Here is a 26,545-nt window from a genome sequence, read left to right as displayed (position 1 = left end):
AAAATTTCGGTGAAAATCAAAAAAATATACATAAACGAAAGGACGTAAATTTGAAGAAGAAATAAATACAAAATGGGCCAACTCGCTGGAAAAACAGTGCGCGTGGAAGCCACTGATTGACCTCGTGATAGAAACTGCGGGCGTGTCGGAACCTTGTCGAAACGCGAACCACGATAGAGTACGGACGTCGCGGAAAGCGGTCGCCGGAAGGCGAGGCCCTCAAGCAGGGAGGGGAACACTCGCTATTTTGTTTAGCTCAGAAATATGCTACATATCCTTAGTTTTATCTAATACTTATGACACACATGTGATACAAGAATCACTGTACAATTACGCTTGAAATGAGTGCCATACTGAAAATTCTCTCAGTTCAAGTCAGTCTTGTTAGGATTTTCTTGGCACTGCGTACCGTTGTACAGGAATCACACTCGTATCACATGTCTGTCTGGGGTATACAACTTTGCCGAATAAATTAACCGTTATGTGTCCGACAAACTTTTTGCTTTTTTCTACACCGTGCTTTTTAAATGGGCACTGGGTACCCGGGTACCCTGTCGGCCACATAAGGGTTGGGTCGTACAGTAGACGTTCGGTCAGTGCAAACGGTTTAACTGCAATGCTTTTTAACTGCAAGTCCGGTAAGTGCAACAAATTTGCAGTTATCGCACCGCCAAACGTCAAAATGGTGCGCCATGTTAGCCCTAATGAACAGTTGAATGAATTTTTCGTTCATTTTACGTCAATTGAAGGCTTGTTGACACTGTCAGGCGTTGCAGTTATCGAATTTTCGTTCGCTAAGTGAAACGTAAACATGTTGCAGTTATCGAACGTCTACTGTACACGCATACCAAAGCCGTGACAGAACTTTGAAAGCGACCTTCCACGAGATAAGTGTAATTCAGTAACAAATTTTGAAAACGACGTACAGTAGACGTTCGGTCAGTGCAAACGGTTTAACTGCAATGCTTTTTAACTGCAAATCCGGTAAGTGCAACAAATTTGCAGTTATCGCACCGCCAAACGTCAAAATGGTGCGCCATGTTAGCCCTAATGAACAGTTGAATGAATTTTTCGTTCATTTTACGTCAATTGAAGGCTTGTTGACACTGTCAGGCGTTGCAGTTATCGAATTTTCGTTCGCTAAGTGAAACGTAAACATGTTGCAGTTATCGAACGTCTACTGTACATACAGTAGACGTTCGGTCAGTGCAAACGGTTTAACCACCGACGAACCGACGTGACAGCTAGAACAAATAAATTCAAATTTGTTGTCCGCGACGCCATGATGAAAAATAGCCTAACACTATCGCCACCTCTATAACGGCTCGCGATGATTTGATAGCTCGACACCGAACCCCCGTGTGTTCATATAGGAAACGGTTCGCGTCTGCGCTGATTTGACAGAAGTGATCGCTCGCTTCGGTGGTCGACCGTTAAATTTGGGGGGGACACTTTTGAATCACCACTGTCACGTCGGTTCGTCGGTGGTTTAACTGCAATGCTTTTTAACTGCAAGTCCGGTAAGTGCAACAAATTTGCAGTTATCGCACCGCCAAACGTCAAAATGGTGCGCCATGTTAGCCCTAATGAACAGTTGAATGAATTTTTCGTTCATTTTACGTCAATTGAAGGCTTGTTGACACTGTCAGGCGTTGCAGTTATCGAATTTTCGTTCGCTAAGTGAAACGTAAACATGTTGCAGTTATCGAACGTCTACTGTATAATCAATGAGCCATTTTACGAGACGTTTCGGATCAGCTGATCGCTCATTTCATGAATGAAAATTTGACAGGAGGTTGCGCCCAAGCCCGTGAGTGTTAATATCAATATCGACACTGTTGTCGTTTCGTAAAATAGACTATGGTGTAGCATTGATTATACAGTAGACGTTCGATAACTGCAACATGTTTACGTTTCACTTAGCGAACGAAAATCCGATAACTACAACGCCTGACAGCGTCAACATACAGTAGACGTTCGGTCGGTGCAAACGGTTTAACTGCAATGCTTTTTAACTGCAAGTCCGGTAAGTGCAACAAATTTGCAGTTATCGCACCGCCAAATGTCAGAATGGTGCGCCATGTTAGCCCAAATGAACAGTCGGATGAATTTCACGTTCATTTTACGTCAGTTGATGGTTTGTTGACACTGTCAGGCGTTGCGGTTATTGGATTTTCGTTCGCTAAGTGAAACGTAAATATGTTGCAGTTACCGAACGTCTACTGTACCATCAACTGACGTAAAATGAATGTGAACTTCATCCGATTGTTCATTTGGGCTAACATGGCGCACCATTCTGACATTTGCCGGTGCGATGACTGCAAATTTGTTGCACTTACCGAACTTGCAGTTAAAAAGCATTGCAGTTAAACCGTTTGCACCGACCGATGTACGTCGTTTTCAAAATTTGTTACTGAATTCACCTAGCCCTCTAACGAGTATGCGACCCTCACTTTATTCGGCAAAGTTTTAGATGAAATTACAGTAGACGTTCGGTCGGTGCAAACGGTTTAACTGCAATGCTTTTTAACTGCAAGTCCGGTAAGTGCAACAAATTTGCAGTTATCGCACCACTATCCGTCAAAACGGAGCGCCAAGTTAGCCCAAATGAACGGTCGAATGAATTTTGCGTTCATTTAACGTCAATTGATGGGTTGTTGACGCCTCTCTGACGTTGCAGTTATCGAATTTTGTTCGCTAAGTGAAACGTAAACATGTTGCAGTTATCGAACGTCTACTGTACAAGGTAAAAGTCCTCCGTATACGGTAAATTTTTGGGCAGTATGCTTCTGAGCCTAGATAATAGCAAGTGAGTGTAACTTCTTGCGAGTGAGTCCTCCTCTTCTTGGCGTAACGTCCTCCTGGGACAAAGCCTGCTTCTCAACTTAGTGTTCTATGAGCACTTCCACAGTTATTAACTGAGAGCTTCCTCTGCCAATGACCATTTTGCATGTGTATATCGTGTGGCAGGCACGAAGATACTCTATGCCCAAGGAAGTCAAGGAAATTTCCTTTACGAAAAGATCCTGGACCGACCGCGAATCGAACCCGTCACCCTCAGCATGGTCATGCTGAAAACCCGTGCGTTTACCGCCTCGGCTATATGCGAGTGAGTGTAATCATGTAATCATCCTTGCCCTCGGGCGTGCTGGGAAATAGTCCAAAAGAAGAAAAATAAGTGCTACGATTACAGAAAAGATCGGTAAAGAGGGTGGAGCGACAAAGCTGGGGACCTTAAAGCGGAGCACTGTGAATCCAAGGAAGACAAACCCAAAGAAGAAAATCGGCTCAGGTCAGGTAAGTTACTGTATGACGATACAAGAGATTTCTTGTGTGTAAATAGATACAGAAAATTATAAAATTCCGATTTAAACTAGCATTCGAAAGAGCGTTGGGCCGCACGCAGCTTTCGAAGACGAAGAGCCTATGATCGCATAACTGCCCCATATGAATAGGAAACCCAGCAAATATGAGACTGATATGCGATCTGTAGTGTCCGGAGGGACACTTCCGAGCACACCAGCCGAATCCTGCAGCCAAACGCACGCTAACGAGGAGGAGCGATACCTTCTCGCACAAAATGCTTTACAAGACTGACGTTTCATTTCATGTTGATCGTTTGCTTTGCTTTTCCGGTGGTGCATCACCGCAACTGACGCTATATGCCCTATTAATCTTTTTCTCTCTATCTCTCTCAACCCCTACATTCTCCCCCTGTCCTACTCTCTAATTGTTATAAAAATTCAAAAAGTAAGAAAAAAAACTTTAAAAATGTATGACTTTCTACCAACATTATAAACCTGCATTTATTGAAGCACAACTTATAATTGTTTTCGTTAGAAAACAAAAGTAATAAAATCGATCATCATTATTGCATTTTCTTAATTCCAACCAATTTGTTCGATACCTTGATTAAATCTTTTTATATTTATTTTAATCCTTGGCCGCATTGGCATTGTTATGCAAATCTTTTATAAGCTTTTTGCGACCTTTGGGTAAGATAGCTGTCCAAAAAGCCCATTTGTTATTCAGATCCTTTAAAGTATGATTTTCATCATGACCATCATCCTCCATCATCATCATTATCATGCTACTTATTCTTCATTCGTCATTTCTCATACTTCACCTTACATCCTGCATCCTCCATTTTACATCATTCATCAACATCATAATCATCATCATCCTTCATTCTTTATCCTGCGTCTTTCACCCTTCATACTTCAACCATTATCCTACATACTTCATTACCATTATCATAATCATCATCATCCTTCATCTTTCATCATCCTTTATCCTAATACTTCAGCCTGCATCATCATCACGACCATTCTACATCCTTTATCCTTTATCCTTTATCTTACATCCTATATCCTTCATACTTCATCCAACATCTTTCCTTTATCTTTCATCTTTCATCCTACATCGTATATCCTTCTTCCTTCGTCCTAAATCTTTCTTCCTTCATCCTATATTCTTCATCCTTCATCTTCATCATCATTATCATGCCGTATCATTCATCTTAATCATCATCATCCTTCATCCTACATCATATATCCTTCATTCTTCATCCTACATCCTTCTTCCTTCATCATACATTCTTCATCCTTCATCCTACAACATAAATTCTTTATCCTTCATCCTTCGCCATTATCATAATCATATTCATTATCATCATCATTCATCCTACATTCTTCATCACTCATCCCAGCACGTTTCATCCTACATCCTTTATACTTCATCCTTCATGTTTCATCTTTCATCGTCATCGCCATTATTCTGCATCCTTTATCCTTTATCCTTCATCTTACGTCCTATATCCTTCATACTTCATCCAACATCTTTCCTTTATCTTTCATCTTTCATCCTACATCCTATATCTTTCTTTCTTCATCCTTCATCCTACATACTTCTTCCTTCATCATACATTCTTCATCATCATCATCGCCATCATTCTACATCCTTTATCCTTCATCTCACATCCTGTATTCTTCATACTTCATCTAACAACTTTCCTCTATATTTCACCCTACATCATATATCCTTCTTTCTTCATCCTACATCCATCTTCCTTCATCATACGTTCTTCATCCTTCATCATACAACATTAATTCTTTATCCTTAATCTTTCATCCTTCATACTTCATCCTACATCATTCATTCTTTATCCTCTTCATCTTCCACTCACATCATCATCACCGCATCCTGTATCCTTCATATTTCATCATCGTAATCATCATAACCATTATCATCATCACCATTTTCCTTAATCGTACATCCTACATTCTTCATCTTATATGTATCCTTCATACTTCATCTAACAACTTTCCTCTATCTTTCATCCTACATCATATATCCATCCTTCTTCATCCTACATCTAACTTCCTTCATCATACATTCATTATCCTTCATCCTCCTCCTCTTCTCTCCTCCTCTTGGCGTAACGTCCTCACTGGGACAAAGCCTGCTTCTCAGCTTAGTGTTCAATGAGCACTTCCACAGTTTTTAACTGAGAGCTTCCTCTACCAATGACCATTTTTCATTTATCGTGTGGCAGGCACGAAGATACTCTATGCCCAAAGAAGTCAAGGAAATTTCCTTTACGAAAAGATCCTGGACCGACCGGGAATCGAACCCGTCACCCTCAGCATGGTCATGCTGAATACCCGTGCGTTTACCGCCTCGGCTATATGGGCCCTATTATCATCGCCATCTTTCTACATCCTTTATCCTTCATCTCACATCCTGTATCCTTCATACTTCATCTAACAACTTTCCTCTATCTTTCATCCTACATCATATATCCTTCCTTCTTCATCCTACATCTATTTTCCTTCATCATGCATTCATCATCCTTCATCCTACAACATTAATTCTTTATCCTTCATCCTACATCACCCATTCTTTATACTCTTCATCTTCCATTCACATTATCATCACCCGCATCCTGTATCCTTCACATTTCATCATCGTAATCATCATAATCATTATCATCATCACCATTTTCCTTAATCCTACATCCTACATTCTTCATCTTATATTCTTCAGTCTTCATCCTACATCTTTCTTCCTTCATCCTACATTCTTCATCCTTGATCATTATCATCATCGCCATCATTCTACATCCTTTATCCTTTATCTCATATCATGTATCCTTCATACTTCATCCAACAACTTTCCTCTATCATTCATCCTACATCATATATCCTTCATTCTTCATCCTACATCTATCTTCCTTCATCCTACATTTTTCATCCCTCATCATCATCATCACCATCATTCTACATCCTTTATCCTTTATCCTTTATCTTACATCCTATATCCTTCATACTTCATCATCATAATCATTTTCATCATCATCATCATCATCCTTCATACCTCATCCAACATCTTTTCTTTATTTTTCATCTTTCATCTTTCATCCTACATCCTATATCTTTCTTTCTTCATTCTCCATCTTTCTTCCTCCATCCTACATCATCATCATTATCATCGCCATCATTCTACATCCTTTATCCTTTATCCTTCATCTTACATCCTATATCCTTCATACTTCATCATCATAATCATCATAATCTTTATCATCATCATCATCATCATCATTCTTAAGCCTTCATCCTACATCCCATATCCTACATCTTATATCCTTCAGTCTTCATCCTAAATCTTTCTTCCTTCATCCTATATTCTTCATCCTTGATCATCATCTTCATCGCCATCATTCTACATCCTTTATCCTTCATCTCACATCCTGTATCCTTCATACTTCTTCCAACAACTTTCCTCTATCTTTCATCCTACATCATATATCCTTCTTTCTGCATCCCACATCTTTCTTCCTTCATCCTGCATTTTTCATTCTTATCATCATCACCATCATTCTACATTCTTTATCCTTTATCCTTCATCCTCCTTTCTACATCTTCCACCCTACATTATCTTCATAAACATCCTTCAACCTAAATTCACTTGACTGTCGCAGCTTACCCTCCCGGGGGAATTCGCTGTTAGCTTACCCTCTCGGGGGAATTCGCTTTACTGTAGCAGCTTACCCTCTCGGGGGAATTCGCTTTACTGTTGCAGCTTACCCTCTCGGGGGAATTCGCTGTTAGCTTACCCTCTCGGGGGAATTCGCTTTACTGTTGTAGCTTACCCTCTCGGGGGAATTCGCTTTACTGTTGCAGCTTACCCTCTCGGGGGAATTCGCTGTTAGCTTACCCTCTCGGGGGAATTCGCTTTACTGTTGCAGCTTACCCTCTCGGGGGAATTCGCTGTTAGCTTACCCTCTCGGGGGAATTCGCTTTACTGTTGCAGCTTACCCTCTCGGGGGAATTCGCTGTTAGCTTACCCTCTCGGGGGAATTCGCTTTACTGTTGCAGCTTACCCTCTCGGGGGAATTCGCTGTTAGCTTACCCTCTCGGGGGAATTCGCTTTACTTTTGCAGCTTACCCTCTCGGGGGAATTCGCTGTTAGCTTACCCTCTCGGGGGAATTCGCTTTACTGTTGCAGCTTACCCTCTCAGGGGAATACACTGTAAGCTTACCCTCTCGGGGGAATTCGCTTTTCTGTTGCCAATTATTTCATTTCTGCCGTTCTTCTTCGGTAATTATAACTAATAAAGCCTTGAATCAAACTACATACACATATACACAAGTTCACCAAAAACATGAAGGACCTTTCTATGTGTTCTTTATACATAGTACCAACCCCTGTACCAACCCCACTCCATCCTGTTACAACGGGCCATTCGGTCTTACACCTACAAACCACCGCAAACTAACACAATGCTCCAAATGAAAACGAAGCTGCAAATCCTGTCATCTCCATCCACTATCCACATGCAAATTATAACAGTGGGCCAAATAATTGCCAACATCTCCTATCTAGAGAACATCCAGCGACCACTCGATGACCGACCGCTACCAAAGTCACGCCATGAAACCAATGCCTGAATTCGGTATGAAAAAAAATAATAAAGAAACCCGTTCACCAGCCCATCAAGCAGCAAATGACAAATAAACAATCATAGCAGGACGGAACCGCAACCCGTCACTGTCTCATCGACCAGACCAGCTCCGTCAATCAACAAACAAATCCAAACAAAACAAAAATCACCCGTACTGCACCGACTGCACCAGCCCCACACGCCGCCGGCACATACCTGCAGCTACGGAAGCCAAACACTGGATGGAGTCCACAACACAAACGGACACCCTGTCCCGCTTTCAGTCGCCGCCACTTCTCCTTCTCGAGGCCACAAAACCACAACACGGGAGCTTACCTACCGGCTGTGCCATTGTAGTGTCCGGAGGGACACTTCCGAGCACACCAGCCGAATCCTGCAGCCAAACGCACGCTAACGAGGAGGAGCGATACCTTCTCGCACAAAATGCTTTACAAGACTGACGTTTCATTTCATGTTGATCGTTTGCTTTGCTTTTCCGGTGGTGCATCACCGCAACTGACGCTATATGCCCTATTAATCTTTTTCTCTCTATCTCTCTCAACCCCTACACGATCGTAGGCAGTGTATATGTCCAAATGTGTTATTAGTACAGTAGACGTTCGGTCGGTGCAAACGGTTTAACTGCAATGCTTTTTAACTGCAAGTCCGGTAACTGCAACAAATTTGCAGTTATCGCACCACCGCCAAATGTCAGAATGGTGCGCCATGTTAGCCCAAATGAACAGTCGGATGAATTTCACGTTCATTTTACGTCAGTTGATGGTTTGTTGACACTGTCAGGCGTTGCGGTTATTGGATTTTCGTTCGCTAAGTGAAACGTAAATATGTTGCAGTTACCGAACGTCTACTGTATTAAAACCTCGAAATGAATAATGACTCGGTGTTTCTTCATTTGAGGACGGCGATTCACCTCATTCGAGTCGAGTTCTAAACGCCTGATATGTAGTTAGAATCTAAACTTGGAAGTGCAGTCAATCATCTCAATTAAAATTAAGGACGTCATCACAAAATAAATTTCTAACCAAATCTCGAACTAAGTTTAAATCGTTTATCAGTAAACTTCGAGTAAAACTAACTATAGCTTACCTTATTCATCTAGGTACTCCACCATAAGATTTTCCTCGTCGTATTCTTCAGTGTTTTCATCCAATCTGTCCGAGCAATCCAAATCAATTTCTTCCTTGGTTAAGGTTTTAGAACTGGAATGAGTTTTCAGGTGCTTCGACATATCTGCCCGATATCTGAACTTCTTGCCACAGTATCGACACCTTAAAAAATGGCAGAGGTGTTATAATTTTGGTAAAATGATTGACATGTTGGACTTACTCGTAGCTCAGAACATCTGAATGTTTATTCATATGCTCCTTTAGATTACGCTCACGGACGAAAGATAAATTGCAAATTTCACAGGCATACGTTCGGACACCGTTATGGTTGGCCATGTGCTCAGCGAAGCTAGTCTGTATAGAAGAAAGATAATCGAAAGATTTAAATCACTGCTGATGTTACAAATGTAGGTCGCTTACCCGATAACGAAAGCTCTTGCCACAAAGATCGCAGCAAAACTGCTTCGCATTCGTGTGAACAAACTCGTGCATATTCAACCGTTGCTTGGTCGGAAAGCGCAGCTCACAGTGAGGGCACTGAAATTTTAAGGTATGCAATGCTTTGTGCTGGTAATATTGCGAACGATTCGTTGCCTCGAATGTGCAGCCTTCATGGGTGCATTTTATAGACATTTCCATTTTCGTATATTTATCTTTGCTTGATGAGCCCTGATGGCCCGTTTTCTCCAATTCCAACCGGTGAGACCCCGCTAGGTGCGAGTTTAATGCTGTCTTGGTAGGATTGCCCTTGCCACACAGCTCGCAGCGGTAGCCTTTCTCGCCGGTGTGCGATCGTTCGTGGGCCCGAAAGGTGGTCTCGTTGGTGAAACTCTGGAAATCGGGAAGTGAAATCATACAAAACAACACATTGAAATGATGATCCATTGATATCAAACGTGATTGAATGGCTCCAGAAAATAAAACAATGACATGCTAGGAGCAGGAATCCTTCCAAAATTGCTGCAATGCATCTTGATATTTAACAACTCTACCTACTTTCTTAATGTATAAAAGAAGTCTAGTCTAGTGTACGAAATTCATGCCTGAAAAAATGAAAGATGATATGATAACGTTACCTTACTACAATACCGGCATCCGTAAGGCCTGTCGTTGGTGTGGATCCGTTCGTGACGTTGCAGCCGCGCATTAGTACCAAATTTCTTCGCACAGAACGAACACGTGAATCTGCCTTCGTCCAGGTGCTTGTGCATGCGCATGTGATTGTCCAGTGCTTTCCTGTTTTTCGTTCTGTGACCACACGTTTCGCACGTGCATCCTTCCTTGGGATCGTACTGGTGATATCGCTTCAGATGGTTGTACATGCCGTTTCCCTTGTAGCACCGGTATGGACATTCCGGACACTGCATGGAACCGGCGTGCATCCGGAAATGACGATTGGCCATAATGACCGTAGAAATGGGTGCCGTTTCCATGCAAGTGCCTTTACATTTGTCGCAACTGTACGGAACTATGTCCTTGTGTTTAGGCAAATGCAATTCCAGATTTGTAACGTCGGAAAACACTTCCTGACAAATGTAACATTTGTTTAGGTCGACATCAGACTCGTCGATTAGTACTTCAAATTTGAGAATTTTTGTAAGCCTTGATTGGCCTGAATAGTTCATGTTCTTCTTTTTCTTCTTTGCAGGTACTTCATCTTCATTTGATTCTACTTCCCAAACGTCGGAAGTTTCCATCTCATCCGATATGGCTTCTTCTTCTTCTTCTTTCATTCGTTCCACAGTTTCGGTTCCTTCAAGTTCCACTTCTACGGTCACTTGATCATCCTCTGTATCTACACTCAACTCTAAAACATCCTCCGTGTTTTTATCTGATCCAACCTTTATTAGTTCCTCCTTCCGGGTCATTCGCTTGCTTATAATATCCTTATGTTGTCGCAACAGTTCCACAGACCTCGTCTCGGTATTCGCCAAAGTCCCTCTCTGGTAATCATTCAAACATTCCCACAACTTGCTCGTCCTGGACCTGGCCAAGTTTTGCAGCACCCGATGACTTTCGGCAAATTCCTTCCGAATATTGTAAGCATAGTCCAGACGTACCAAACACTGCATGCACACCTTCTTCGGTAGGTCGTCTCGCAGGTTCACGCAGATAGCAGTGACCGCTTGGATCATTTCCGGAACCGTAACGTTCTGCACACGGGACATCAGTGGAAACAGAGTGGGCCATTCACGCAAGCACAGTCGACAATATTGGTTTAGCCGCTCGGTATCGGTTGGAAGGTCACTATCCAGCGCATTGGCTACCACTTCCATTTCCGGCAGGGGATACTCGACAGGATCTTCCGGTTCCGGTTTGACTGTGAGAAGGTAAATTTGGAAACTTAAACATCTTTAGGTTCAGGACGTAAACTTCAAATGAAGCGAACTTACCATACAGAGTTTGTTCCTCCATTTCTAGCTCCTCCATATTACCACAATATTCCGATTGTGAATTTGTAAAACAATTAGAACTGCACAATAATTACCTTGTCACGTCACAAAACAGTAATTTGCAAAATAATTTAAATTATTTAATTACTGTTGTTTTCGTTTTAGTTATTCTATAAAACTCTTACGAAAACTGGGAAGCGAACACAAAATCATCAAAGCAAAACAAACACTCTCGGTCCAGGTTAGCCCACGAAAGGAGCTTGAGTCAAGTCAGGCACAAAAATCCCAAGCACTAAAAAAATCATTTTGGCGATCAGCGCGCCGTCTACACTTTAATACATGAAACACAACCTTTGCTTATGGTGTGAAATATTTCATGAGCAGCATCCATAGAATACGTAACAAGCACTAAAATGCGTAAAATCAAGCATAATATGTACACTATACTTTTTGTGGTTGGGAGAAATTATTGTCAGGCCGCCACCAAACCGGACTTCGCACAATCAAGTCGCGACGCGACCCAACTCGCGACGTTTTTTAATCATGCCAAAAGTAGTGCGCATCCTTCCCGGTGTTGTCATCAACACAGCGCACTAGATGCGAAACAGTTGCGACACTTGTGGACCAAGAAAATTGCAATTTTTGATTGAATGTCGGTCTTGATTCCAACCGGATAGACAATAATGAGATATGTAAAACCTACCACGGATGCCGGAACGACTCTTAAGACTTTTTCGCATATTCATAGTTATACCCCAAAACTTTGGAGAAGCTCTTTGAAAAATAAAATAAATTTTTAAACAAAAATAAGTTCCGCCAAACCATTTCTATCTTGTAGTAGACATTCTCAGCTGCGGGGTAACATGAATGCTGGAACGTAAAATTTTTGTACTCTTAAGACTTTCTCGCATATTCATAGTTATACTTATGACACACATGTGATACAAGAATCACTGTACAATTGCGCTTGAAATGAGTGCCATACTGAAAATTCTATCAGTTCAAGTCAGTCTTGTTGAAATTTTCTTGACACTGCGTACCGTTGTACAGGAATCACACTCGTATCACATGTCTGTCTGGGGTATTATACACCAAAACTTTGGAGAAACTCTTTGAAAAATAAAATAAATTTTTAAACAAAAATAAGTTCCGCCAAACCATTTCTATCTTGTATAGACTGTTTCAGAAATTATAAATACACTAACGATTGACTGCCATTTTAATTTGAGCACACTAACCAAAAAAGTTTCTTCTAGCTCTTATTGTAAACATGCTAACGAAGCAAGTAATACCAACTTGTTGATGTTTCTTGTGGAAGTTAAAAGATAGGGCTCTGTAAACTAGATGATTAAAATTTGAAGTTGCACAAAGTGGTCAAAAAATGTAGCATAGTAGAAAAGCAAAAATTCCCCCAAATAAAATATTTCATTTCCAAACAAAATAAAAGTTGCTGTATCGATAAGAAAAGATATTTCTCGATTGGGTAGAGTAATTTTTACCGGAACATTTGATCAAGAACCACCATTACGGGCCTTCTGAATGCAAAAATTTTTGTTTCAAATTTCTCAACAACACCAGCAGCAACAAACGTTAAGCAAACGAATGTCTTAATTACTGCTTACTGCATTCGTTTGTATGGTATGATAAGCTTTGCCATCTAAAGGATCGAAAGAGCTGAAAAAATAAGTTTGTTTAGATTTAATGCGTTCAGGAGAGCTAAGAAACTGTGTGGTAGTTCTTATGTTCCGTAGAAAACCTTAAAAAATAAGAAACTTGATCTCCGAAAAAATGTTGTGGAAATGCCTTTATCGATTTTTCACAAATTTTGATCAAGGACTTGTTGCGAAAGCGAATGTGATAAAAACTTAGATAATTTTTGGTATTTAGTGATAAATAATGTTGAAATAATTAAAAAACACCTTTGTGCAATTGCAAATTTGAAAAATTTAGTTACTTGTTAGAGAACTCGACTGTTCCTTAAAATATCAAGACAATTGAAAGGAAATATAAAAATATAGAGTACAATATGCTATACTATGAAAGAAGTTGGTAAAAATCATTGAAACAGTTCATTTAATTTAATAAACAAAGTGTATTTATAATTTCTGAAACAGTCTATAGTAGACATTCTCAGCTATCGTTTGCGGGGTAACATGAATGCCGGAACGTAAAATTTTTGTACTCTTAAGACTTTTTCGCATATTCATAGTTATACACCAAAACTTTGGAGAAACTCTTTGAAAAATAAAATAAATTTTTAAACAAAAATAAGTTCCGCCAAACCATTTCTATCTTGTAGTAGACATTCTCAGCTATCGTTTGCGGGGTACCATGAATGCCGGAACGTAAATATTTTGTACTCTTAAGACTTTTTCGCATATTCATAGTTATACCCCAAAACTTTGGAGAAATACTTTGAAAAATAAAATAAATTTTTAAACAAAAATAAGTTCCGCCAAACCATTTCTATCTTGTAGTAGACATTCTCAGCTATCGTTTGCGGGGTAACATAAATGCCGGAACGTAAAATTTTTGTACTCTTAAGACTTTTTCGCATATTCATAGTTATACACTAAAACTTTGAAGAAACTCTTTGAAAAATAAAATAAATTTTTAAACAAAAATAAGTTCCGCCAAACCATTTCTATCTTGTAGTAGACATTCTCAGCAATCGTTTGCGGGGTAACATGAATGCCGGAACGTAAAATTTTTGTACTCTTAAGACTTTCTCGCATATTCATAGTTATACACTAAAACTTTGAAGAAACTCTTTGAAAAATAAAATAAATTTTTAAACAAAAATAAGTTCCGCCAAACCATTTCTATCTTGTAGTAGACATTCTCAGCAATCGTTTGCGGGGTAACATGAATGCCGGAACGTAAAATTTTTGTACTCTTAAGACTTTCTCGCATATTCATAGTTATACACTAAAACTTTGAAGAAACTCTTTGAAAAATAAAATAAATTTTTAAACAAAAATAAGTTCCGCCAAACCATTTCTATCTTGTAGTAGACATTCTCAGCAATCGTTTGCGGGGTAACATGAATGCCGGAACGTAAAATTTTTGTACTCTTAAGACTTTTTCGCATATTCATAGTTATACACTAAAACTTTGAAGAAACTCTTTGAAAAATAAAATAAATTTTTAAACAAAAATAAGTTCCGCCAAACCATTTCTTTCTTGTAGTAGACATTCTCAGCTATCGTTTGCGGGGTACCATGAATGCCGGAACGTAAAATTTTTGTACTCTTAAGACTTTCTCGCATATTCATAGTTATACACTAAAACTTTGAAGAAACTCTTTGAAAAATAAAATAAATTTTTAAACAAAAATAAGTTCCGCCAAACCATTTCTTTCTTGTAGTAGACATTCTCAGCTATCGTTTGCGGGGTACCATGAATGCCGGAACGTAAAATTTTTGTACTCTTAAGACTTTCTCGCATATTCATAGTTATACACTAAAACTTTGAAGAAACTCTTTGAAAAATAAAATAAATTTTTAAACAAAAATAAGTTCCGCCAAACCATTTCTATCTTGTAGTAGACATTCTCAGCTATCGTTTGCGGGGTAACATGAATGCCGGAACGTAAAATTTTTGTACTCTTAAGACTTTTTCGCATATTCATAGTTATACATACACCAAAACTTTGGAGAAACTCGTCGGTGGTTGTACGCTAGATTGGCTTTTGTTCTATCACATAATCCTGAATACTTCGATGTAAATAATAAGAACACCAAGAAATAAAGCAATGAGTGAAATCACGAGTCAACTCATGCATGATTTTTTCGGCGGTGAGTTTGGCGAGTCAAGAATCGCGTGTGAAACAACTCAACCATGAGATTTGAGAATTTGAGTTTTTACCAACACTGCTCTTAAGACTTTTTCGCATATTCATAGTTATACACTAAAACTTTGAAGAAACTCTTTGAAAAATAAAATAAATTTTTAAACAAAAATAAGTTCCGCCAAACCATTTCTATCTTGTAGTAGACATTCTCAGCTATCGTTTGCGGGGTACCATGAATGCCGGAACGTAAATATTTTGTACTCTTAAGACTTTTTCGCATATTCATAGTTATACCCCAAAACTTTGGAGAAATACTTTGAAAAATAAAATAAATTTTTAAACAAAAATAAGTTCCGCCAAACCATTTCTATCTTGTAGTAGACATTCTCAGCTATCGTTTGCGGGGTAACATAAATGCCGGAACGTAAAATTTTTGTACTCTTAAGACTTTTTCGCATATTCATAGTTATACACTAAAACTTTGAAGAAACTCTTTGAAAAATAAAATAAATTTTTAAACAAAAATAAGTTCCGCCAAACCATTTCTATCTTGTAGTAGACATTCTCAGCAATCGTTTGCGGGGTAACATGAATGCCGGAACGTAAAATTTTTGTACTCTTAAGACTTTCTCGCATATTCATAGTTATACACTAAAACTTTGAAGAAACTCTTTGAAAAATAAAATAAATTTTTAAACAAAAATAAGTTCCGCCAAACCATTTCTATCTTGTAGTAGACATTCTCAGCAATCGTTTGCGGGGTAACATGAATGCCGGAACGTAAAATTTTTGTACTCTTAAGACTTTCTCGCATATTCATAGTTATACACTAAAACTTTGAAGAAACTCTTTGAAAAATAAAATAAATTTTTAAACAAAAATAAGTTCCGCCAAACCATTTCTATCTTGTAGTAGACATTCTCAGCAATCGTTTGCGGGGTAACATGAATGCCGGAACGTAAAATTTTTGTACTCTTAAGACTTTTTCGCATATTCATAGTTATACACTAAAACTTTGAAGAAACTCTTTGAAAAATAAAATAAATTTTTAAACAAAAATAAGTTCCGCCAAACCATTTCTTTCTTGTAGTAGACATTCTCAGCTATCGTTTGCGGGGTACCATGAATGCCGGAACGTAAAATTTTTGTACTCTTAAGACTTTTTCGCATATTCATAGTTATACACCAAAACTTTGGAGAAACTCTTTGAAAAATAAAATAAATTTTTAAACAAAAATAAGTTCCGCCAAACCATTTCTATCTTGTAGTAGACATTCTCAGCTATCGTTTGCGGGGTAACATGAATGCCGGAACGTAAATTTTTTGTACTCTTAAGACTTTTTCGCATATTCATAGTTATACACTAAAACTTTGAAGAAACTCTTTGAAAAATAAAATAAATTTTTAAACAAAAATAAGTTCCGCCAAACCATTTCTATCTTGTAGTAGACATTCTCAGCTATCGTTTGCGGGGTACCATGAATGCCGGAACGTAAAATTTTTGTACTCTTAAGACTTTCTCGCATATTCATAGTTATACACTAAAACTTTGAAGAAACTCTTTGAAAAATAAAATAAATTTTTAAACAAAAATAAGTTCCGCCAAACCATTTCTATCTTGTAGTAGACATTCTCAGCTATCGTTTGCGGGGTAACATGAATGCCGGAACGTAAAATGTTTGTACTCTTAAGACTTTCTCGCATATTCATAGTTATACACTAAAACTTTGAAGAAACTCTTTGAAAAATAAAATAAATTTTTAAACAAAAATTAGTTCCGCCAAACCATTTCTATCTTGTAGTAGACATTCTCAGCTATCGTTTGCGGGGTAACATGAATGCCGGAACGTAAAATTTTTGTACTCTTAAGACTTTTTCGCATATTCATAGTTATACCCCAAAACTTTGGAGAAACTCTTTGAAAAATAAAATAAATTTTTAAACAAAAATAAGTTCCGCCAAACCATTTCTTTCTTGTAGTAGACATTCTCAGCTATCGTTTGCGGGGTACCATGAATGCCGGAACGTAAAATTTTTGTACTCTTAAGACTTTCTCGCATATTCATAGTTATACACTAAAACTTTGAAGAAACTCTTTGAAAAATAAAATAAATTTTTAAACAAAAATAAGTTCCGCCAAACCATTTCTATCTTGTAGTAGACATTCTCAGCTATCGTTTGCGGGGTAACATGAATGCCGGAACGTAAAATGTTTGTACTCTTAAGACTTTCTCGCATATTCATAGTTATACACTAAAACTTTGAAGAAACTCTTTGAAAAATAAAATAAATTTTTAAACAAAAATTAGTTCCGCCAAACCATTTCTATCTTGTAGTAGACATTCTCAGCTATCGTTTGCGGGGTACCATGAATGCCGGAACGTAAAATTTTTGTACTCTTAAGACTTTTTCGCATATTCATAGTTATACCCCAAAACTTTGGAGAAACTCTTTGAAAAATAAAATAAATTTTTAAACAAAAATAAGTTCCGCCAAACCATTTCTATCTTGTAGTAGACATTCTCAGCTATCGTTTGCGGGGTAACATGAATGCCGGAACGTAAAATTTTTGTACTCTTAAGACTTTTTCGCATATTCATAGTTATACACTAAAACTTTGAAGAAACTCTTTGAAAAATAAAATAAATTTTTAAACAAAATTTAGTTCCGCCAAACCATTTCTATCTTGTAGTAGACATTCTCAGCTATCGTTTGCGGGGTACCATGAATGCCGGAACGTAAAATTTTTGTACTCTTAAGACTTTTTCGCATATTCATAGTTATACACCAAAACTTTGGAGAAACTCTTTGAAAAATAAAATAAATTTTTAAACAAAAATAAGTTCCGCCAAACCATTTCTATCTTGTAGTAGACATTCTCAGCTATCGTTTGCGGGGTAACATGAATGCCGGAACGTAAATTTTTTGTACTCTTAAGACTTTTTCGCATATTCATAGTTATACACTAAAACTTTGAAGAAACTCTTTGAAAAATAAAATAAATTTTTAAACAAAAATAAGTTCCGCCAAACCATTTCTATCTTGTAGTAGACATTCTCAGCTATCGTTTGCGGGGTAACATGAATGCCGGAACGTAAAATGTTTGTACTCTTAAGACTTTCTCGCATATTCATAGTTATACACTAAAACTTTGAAGAAACTCTTTGAAAAATAAAATAAATTTTTAAACAAAAATTAGTTCCGCCAAACCATTTCTATCTTGTAGTAGACATTCTCAGCTATCGTTTGCGGGGTACCATGAATGCCGGAACGTAAAATTTTTGTACTCTTAAGACTTTTTCGCATATTCATAGTTATACCCCAAAACTTTGGAGAAACTCTTTGAAAAATAAAATAAATTTTTAAACAAAAATAAGTTCCGCCAAACCATTTCTATCTTGTAGTAGACATTCTCAGCTATCGTTTGCGGGGTACCATGAATGCCGGAACGTAAAATTTTTGTACTCTTAAGACTTTTTCGCATATTCATAGTTATACCCCAAAACTTTGGAGAAACTCTTTGAAAAATAAAATAAATTTTTAAACAAAAATAAGTTCCGCCAAACCATTTCTATCTTGTAGTAGACATTCTCAGCTATCGTTTGCGGGGTAACATGAATGCCGGAACGTAAAATTTTTGTACTCTTAAGACTTTCTCGCATATTCATAGTTATACACTAAAACTTTGAAGAAACTCTTTGAAAAATAAAATAAATTTTTAAACAAAAATTAGTTCTGCCAAACCACTTGTAGTAGACATTCTCAGCTATCGTTTGCGGGGTACCATGAATGCCGGAACGTAAAATTTTTGTACTCTTAAGACTTTCTCGCATATTCATAGTTATACACTAAAACTTTGAAGAAACTCTTTGAAAAATAAAATAAATTTTTAAACAAAAATAAGTTCCGCCAAACCATTTCTATCTTGTAGTAGACATTCTCAGCTATCGTTTGCGGGGTAACATGAATGCCGGAACGTAAAATTTTTGTACTCTTAAGACTTTTTCGCATATTCATAGTTATACACTAAAACTTTGAAGAAACTCTTTGAAAAATAAAATAAATTTTTAAACAAAAATAAGTTCCGCCAAACCATTTCTTTCTTGTAGTAGACATTCTCAGCTATCGTTTGCGGGGTACCATGAATGCCGGAACGTAAAATTTTTGTACTCTTAAGACTTTCTCGCATATTCATAGTTATACACTAAAACTTTGAAGAAACTCTTTGAAAAATAAAATAAATTTTTAAACAAAAATAAGTTCCGCCAAACCATTTCTTTCTTGTAGTAGACATTCTCAGCTATCGTTTGCGGGGTACCATGAATGCCGGAACGTAAAATTTTTGTACTCTTAAGACTTTCTCGCATATTCATAGTTATACACTAAAACTTTGAAGAAACTCTTTGAAAAATAAAATAAATTTTTAAACAAAAATAAGTTCCGCCAAACCATTTCTATCTTGTAGTAGACATTCTCAGCTATCGTTTGCGGGGTAACATGAATGCCGGAACGTAAAATTTTTGTACTCTTAAGACTTTTTCGCATATTCATAGTTATACACTAAAACTTTGAAGAAACTCTTTGAAAAATAAAATAAATTTTTAAACAAAAATAAGTTCCGCCAAACCATTTCTTTCTTGTAGTAGACATTCTCAGCTATCGTTTGCGGGGTACCATGAATGCCGGAACGTAAAATTTTTGTACTCTTAAGACTTTCTCGCATATTCATAGTTATACACTAAAACTTTGAAGAAACTCTTTGAAAAATAAAATAAATTTTTAAACAAAAATAAGTTCCGCCAAACCATTTCTATCTTGTAGTAGACATTCTCAGCTATCGTTTGCGGGGTAACATGAATGCCGGAACGTAAAATTTTTGTACTCTTAAGACTTTCTCGCATATTCATAGTTATACACTAAAACTTTGAAGAAACTCTTTGAAAAATAAAATAAATTTTTAAACAAAAATTAGTTCCGCCAAACCACTTGTAGTAGACATTCTCAGCTATCGTTTGCGGGGTACCATGAATGCCGGAACGTAAAATTTTTGTACTCTTAAGACTTTCTCGCATATTCATAGTTATACACTAAAACTTTGAAGAAACTCTTTGAAAAATAAAATAAATTTTTAAACAAAAATAAGTTCCGCCAAACCATTTCTATCTTGTAGTAGACATTCTCAGCTATCGTTTGCGGGGTAACATGAATGCCGGAACGTAAAATTTTTGTACTCTTAAGACTTTTTCGCATATTCATAGTTATACACTAAAACTTTGAAGAAACTCTTTGAAAAATAAAATAAATTTTTAAACAAAAATAAGTTCCGCCAAACCATTTCTTTCTTGTAGTAGACATTCTCAGCTATCGTTTGCGGGGTACCATGAATGCCGGAACGTAAAATTTTTGTACTCTTAAGACTTTCTCGCATATTCATAGTTATACACTAAAACTTTGAAGAAACTCTTTGAAAAATAAAATAAATTTTTAAACAAAAATAAGTTCCGCCAAACCATTTCTATCTTGTAGTAGACATTCTCAGCTATCGTTTGCGGGGTAACATGAATGCCGGAACGTAAAATTTTTGTACTCTTAAGACTTTTTCGCATATTCATAGTTATACACTAAAACTTTGAAGAAACTCTTTGAAAAATAAAATAAATTTTTAAACAAAAATAAGTTCCGCCAAACCATTTCTTTCTTGTAGTAGACATTCTCAGCTATCGTTTGCGGGGTACCATGAATGCCGGAACGTAAAATTTTTGTACTCTTAAGACTTTCTCGCATATTCATAGTTATACACTAAAACTTTGAAGAAACTCTTTGAAAAATAAAATAAATTTTTAAACAAAAATAAGTTCCGCCAAACCATTTCTTTCTTGTAGTAGACATTCTCAGCTATCGTTTGCGGGGTACCATGAATGCCGGAACGTAAAATTTTTGTACTCTTAAGACTTTCTCGCATATTCATAGTTATACACTAAAACTTTGAAGAAACTCTTTGAAAAATAAAATAAATTTTTAAACAAAAATAAGTTCCGCCAAACCATTTCTATCTTGTAGTAGACATTCTCAGCTATCGTTTGCGGGGTAACATGAATGCCGGAACGTAAAATTTTTGTACTCTTAAGACTTTTTCGCATATTCATAGTTATACACCAAAACTTTGGAGAAACTCTTTGAAAAATAAAATAAATTTTTAAACAAAAATAAGTTCCGCCAAACCATTTCTATCTTGTAGTAGACATTCTCAGCTATCGTTTGCGGGGTAACATGAATGCCGGAACGTAAATTTTTTGTACTCTTAAGACTTTTTCGCATATTCATAGTTATACACTAAAACTTTGAAGAAACTCTTTGAAAAATAAAATAAATTTTTAAACAAAAATAAGTTCCGCCAAACCATTTCTATCTTGTAGTAGACATTCTCAGCTATCGTTTGCGGGGTAACATGAATGCCGGAACGTAAAATTTTTGTACTCTTAAGACTTTTTCGCATATTCATAGTTATACACTAAAACTTTGAAGAAACTCTTTGAAAAATAAAATAAATTTTTAAACAAAAATAAGTTCCGCCAAACCATTTCTTTCTTGTAGTAGACATTCTCAGCTATCGTTTGCGGGGTACCATGAATGCCGGAACGTAAAATTTTTGTACTCTTAAGACTTTTTCGCATATTCATAGTTATACACCAAAACTTTGGAGAAACTCTTTGAAAAATAAAATAAATTTTTAAACAAAAATAAGTTCCGCCAAATCATTTCTATCTTGTAGTAGACATTCTCAGCTATCGTTTGCGGGGTAACATGAATGCCGGAACGTAAATTTTTTGTACTCTTAAGACTTTTTCGCATATTCATAGTTATACACTAAAACTTTGAAGAAACTCTTTGAAAAATAAAATAAATTTTTAAACAAAAATAAGTTCCGCCAAACCATTTCTATCTTGTAGTAGACATTCTCAGCTATCGTTTGCGGGGTACCATGAATGCCGGAACGTAAAATTTTTGTACTCTTAAGACTTTCTCGCATATTCATAGTTATACCCCAAAACTTTGGAGAAACTCTTTGAAAAATAAAATAAATTTTTAAACAAAAATAAGTTCCGCCAAACCATTTCTATCTTGTAGTAGACATTCTCAGCTATCGTTTGCGGGGTACCATGAATGCCGGAACGTAAAATTTTTGTACTCTTAAGACTTTCTCGCATATTCATAGTTATACACTAAAACTTTGAAGAAACTCTTTGAAAAATAAAATAAATTTTTAAACAAAAATAAGTTCCGCCAAACCATTTCTATCTTGTAGTAGACATTCTCAGCTATCGTTTGCGGGGTAACATGAATGCCGGAACGTAAAATTTTTGTACTCTTAAGACTTTTTCGCATATTCATAGTTATACACTAAAACTTTGAAGAAACTCTTTGAAAAATAAAATAAATTTTTAAACAAAAATAAGTTCCGCCAAACCATTTCTTTCTTGTAGTAGACATTCTCAGCTATCGTTTGCGGGGTACCATGAATGCCGGAACGTAAAATTTTTGTACTCTTAAGACTTTCTCGCATATTCATAGTTATACACTAAAACTTTGAAGAAACTCTTTGAAAAATAAAATAAATTTTTAAACAAAAATAAGTTCCGCCAAACCATTTCTATCTTGTAGTAGACATTCTCAGCTATCGTTTGCGGGGTAACATGAATGCCGGAACGTAAAATTTTTGTACTCTTAAGACTTTTTCGCATATTCATAGTTATACACTAAAACTTTGAAGAAACTCTTTGAAAAATAAAATAAATTTTTAAACAAAATTTAGTTCCGCCAAACCATTTCTATCTTGTAGTAGACATTCTCAGCTATCGTTTGCGGGGTACCATGAATGCCGGAACGTAAAATTTTTGTACTCTTAAGACTTTTTCGCATATTCATAGTTATACACCAAAACTTTGGAGAAACTCTTTGAAAAATAAAATAAATTTTTAAACAAAAATAAGTTCCGCCAAACCATTTCTATCTTGTAGTAGACATTCTCAGCTATCGTTTGCGGGGTAACATGAATGCCGGAACGTAAATTTTTTGTACTCTTAAGACTTTTTCGCATATTCATAGTTATACACTAAAACTTTGAAGAAACTCTTTGAAAAATAAAATAAATTTTTAAACAAAAATAAGTTCCGCCAAACCATTTCTATCTTGTAGTAGACATTCTCAGCTATCGTTTGCGGGGTACCATGAATGCCGGAACGTAAAATTTTTGTACTCTTAAGACTTTCTCGCATATTCATAGTTATACACTAAAACTTTGAAGAAACTCTTTGAAAAATAAAATAAATTTTTAAACAAAAATTAGTTCCGCCAAACCACTTGTAGTAGACATTCTCAGCTATCGTTTGCGGGGTACCATGAATGCCGGAACGTAAAATTTTTGTACTCTTAAGACTTTTTCGCATATTCATAGTTATACACTAAAACTTTGAAGAAACTCTTTGAAAAATAAAATAAATTTTTAAACAAAATTTAGTTCCGCCAAACCATTTCTATCTTGTAGTAGACATTCTCAGCTATCGTTTGCGGGGTACCATGAATGCCGGAACGTAAAATTTTTGTACTCTTAAGACTTTCTCGCATATTCATAGTTATACCCCAAAACTTTGGAGAAACTCTTTGAAAAATAAAATAAATTTTTAAACAAAAATAAGTTCCGCCAAACCATTTCTATCTTGTAGTAGACATTCTCAGCTATCGTTTGCGGGGTACCATGAATGCCGGAACGTAAAATGTTTGTACTCTTAAGACTTTCTCGCATATTCATAGTTATACACTAAAACTTTGAAGAAACTCTTTGAAAAATAAAATAAATTTTTAAACAAAAATAAGTTCCGCCAAACCATTTCTATCTTGTAGTAGACATTCTCAGCTATCGTTTGCGGGGTACCATGAATGCCGGAACGTAAAATGTTTGTACTCTTAAGACTTTCTCGCATATTCATAGTTATACACTAAAACTTTGAAGAAACTCTTTGAAAAATAAAATAAATTTTTAAACAAAAATTAGTTCCGCCAAACCACTTGTAGTAGACATTCTCAGCTATCGTTTGCGGGGTACCATGAATGCCGGAACGTAAAATTTTTGTACTCTTAAGACTTTCTCGCATATTCATAGTTATACACTAAAACTTTGAAGAAACTCTTTGAAAAATAAAATAAATTTTTAAACAAAAATAAGTTCCGCCAAACCATTTCTATCTTGTAGTAGACATTCTCAGCTATCGTTTGCGGGGTAACATGAATGCCGGAACGTAAAATTTTTGTACTCTTAAGACTTTCTCGCATATTCATAGTTATACACTAAAACTTTGAAGAAACTCTTTGAAAAATAAAATAAATTTTTAAACAAAAATTAGTTCCGCCAAACCACTTGTAGTAGACATTCTCAGCTATCGTTTGCGGGGTACCATGAATGCCGGAACGTAAAATTTTTGTACTCTTAAGACTTTTTCGCATATTCATAGTTATACACTAAAACTTTGAAGAAACTCTTTGAAAAATAAAATAAATTTTTAAACAAAATTTAGTTCCGCCAAACCATTTCTATCTTGTAGTAGACATTCTCAGCTATCGTTTGCGGGGTACCATGAATGCCGGAACGTAAAATTTTTGTACTCTTAAGACTTTCTCGCATATTCATAGTTATACCCCAAAACTTTGGAGAAACTCTTTGAAAAATAAAATAAATTTTTAAACAAAAATAAGTTCCGCCAAACCATTTCTATCTTGTAGTAGACATTCTCAGCTATCGTTTGCGGGGTACCATGAATGCCGGAACGTAAAATTTTTGTACTCTTAAGACTTTCTCGCATATTCATAGTTATACCCCAAAACTTTGGAGAAACTCTTTGAAAAATAAAATAAATTTTTAAACAAAAATAAGTTCCGCCAAACCATTTCTATCTTGTAGTAGACATTCTCAGCTATCGTTTGCGGGGTACCATGAATGCCGGGACGTAAAATTTTTGTACTCTTAAGACTTTCTCGCATATTCATAGTTATACCCCAAAACTTTGGAGAAACTCTTTGAAAAATAAAATAAATTTTTAAACAAAAATAAGTTCCGCCAAACCATTTCTATCTTGTAGTAGACATTCTCAGCTATCGTTTGCGGGGTAACATGAATGCCGGAACGTAAAATTTTTGTACTCTTAAGACTTTCTCGCATATTCATAGTTATACACTAAAACTTTGAAGAAACTCTTTGAAAAATAAAATATATTTTTAAACAAAAATAAGTTCCGCCAAACCATTTCTATCTTGTAGTAGACATTCTCAGCTATCGTTTGCGGGGTAACATGAATGCCGGAACGTAAAATTTTTGTACTCTTAAGACTTTCTCGCATATTCATAGTTATACACCAAAACTTTGGAGAAACTCTTTGAAAAATAAAATAAATTTTTAAACAAAAATAAGTTCCGCCAAACCATTTCTATCTTGTAGTAGACATTCTCAGCTATCGTTTGCGGGGTAACATGAATGCCGGAACGTAAAATTTTTGTACTCTTAAGACTTTCTCGCATATTCATAGTTATACACCAAAACTTTGGAGAAACTCTTTGAAAAATAAAATAAATTTTTAAACAAAAATAAGTTCCGCCAAACCATTTCTATCTTGTAGTAGACATTCTCAGCTATCGTTTGCGGGGTAACATGAATGCCGGAACGTAAATTTTTTGTACTCTTAAGACTTTTTCGCATATTCATAGTTATACACTAAAACTTTGAAGAAACTCTTTGAAAAATAAAATAAATTTTTAAACAAAAATAAGTTCCGCCAAACCATTTCTTTCTTGTAGTAGACATTCTCAGCTATCGTTTGCGGGGTACCATGAATGCCGGAACGTAAAATTTTTGTACTCTTAAGACTTTTTAGCATATTCATAGTTATACCCCAAAACTTTGGAGAAACTCTTTGAAAAATAAAATAAATTTTTAAACAAAAATAAGTTCCGCCAAACCATTTCTATCTTGTAGTAGACATTCTCAGCTATCGTTTGCGGGGTAACATGAATGCCGGAACGTAAAATTTTTGTACTCTTAAGACTTTCTCGCATATTCATAGTTATACACTAAAACTTTGAAGAAACTCTTTGAAAAATAAAATAAATTTTTAAACAAAAATAAGTTCCGCCAAACCATTTCTATCTTGTAGTAGACATTCTCAGCTATCGTTTGCGGGGTAACATGAATGCCGGAACGTAAAATTTTTGTACTCTTAAGACTTTTTCGCATATTCATAGT

At 36.3% G+C, this 26,545-nt stretch overlaps 2 protein-coding genes across 15 annotated transcripts in view; both read right to left on the bottom strand.

Moving 5' to 3' along the window:
* The window catches only part of LOC109421509 (uncharacterized), a 486,639-nt gene that overhangs the window by 142,690 nt on the left and 317,404 nt on the right, over positions 1-26,545 (bottom strand). The window lies entirely within an intron of this gene.
* LOC109622956 (zinc finger protein 184) lies at positions 8,998-11,671 on the bottom strand. The gene is made up of 5 exons (XM_020077403.3): positions 11,463-11,671; positions 10,146-11,389; positions 9,490-9,900; positions 9,290-9,423; positions 8,998-9,231 (listed from the first exon to the last, which is right to left on the bottom strand). The coding sequence occupies exons 1-5, from the start codon at positions 11,497-11,499 to the stop codon at positions 9,051-9,053; spliced, it is 2,007 nt and encodes a 668-aa protein (XP_019932962.3). The 5' UTR covers positions 11,500-11,671; the 3' UTR covers positions 8,998-9,050.

This window comes from Aedes albopictus, chromosome 2, assembly GCF_035046485.1.
Source record: "Aedes albopictus strain Foshan chromosome 2, AalbF5, whole genome shotgun sequence".
NCBI lineage: Eukaryota > Metazoa > Arthropoda > Insecta > Diptera > Culicidae > Aedes > Aedes albopictus.
This window is presented reverse-complemented; position numbering and strand designations above follow the sequence as displayed.

What these genes read in the sequence shown, in the direction of transcription:
- LOC109622956 (XM_020077403.3), bottom strand. Translation starts at nt 11,499, where the DNA reads ATGGAGGAGCTAGAAATGGAGGAACAAACTCTGTATG. An exon ending in GGAGGAACAAACTCTGTATG is followed by an intron (nt 11,390 to 11,462) that starts GTAAGTTCGCTT and finishes ACCTTCTCACAG; the next exon opens with TCAAACCGGAACCGGAAGAT. An exon ending in GCAAGAGCTTTCGTTATCGG is followed by an intron (nt 9,424 to 9,489) that starts GTAAGCGACCTA and finishes TCTTCTATACAG; the next exon opens with ACTAGCTTCGCTGAGCACAT.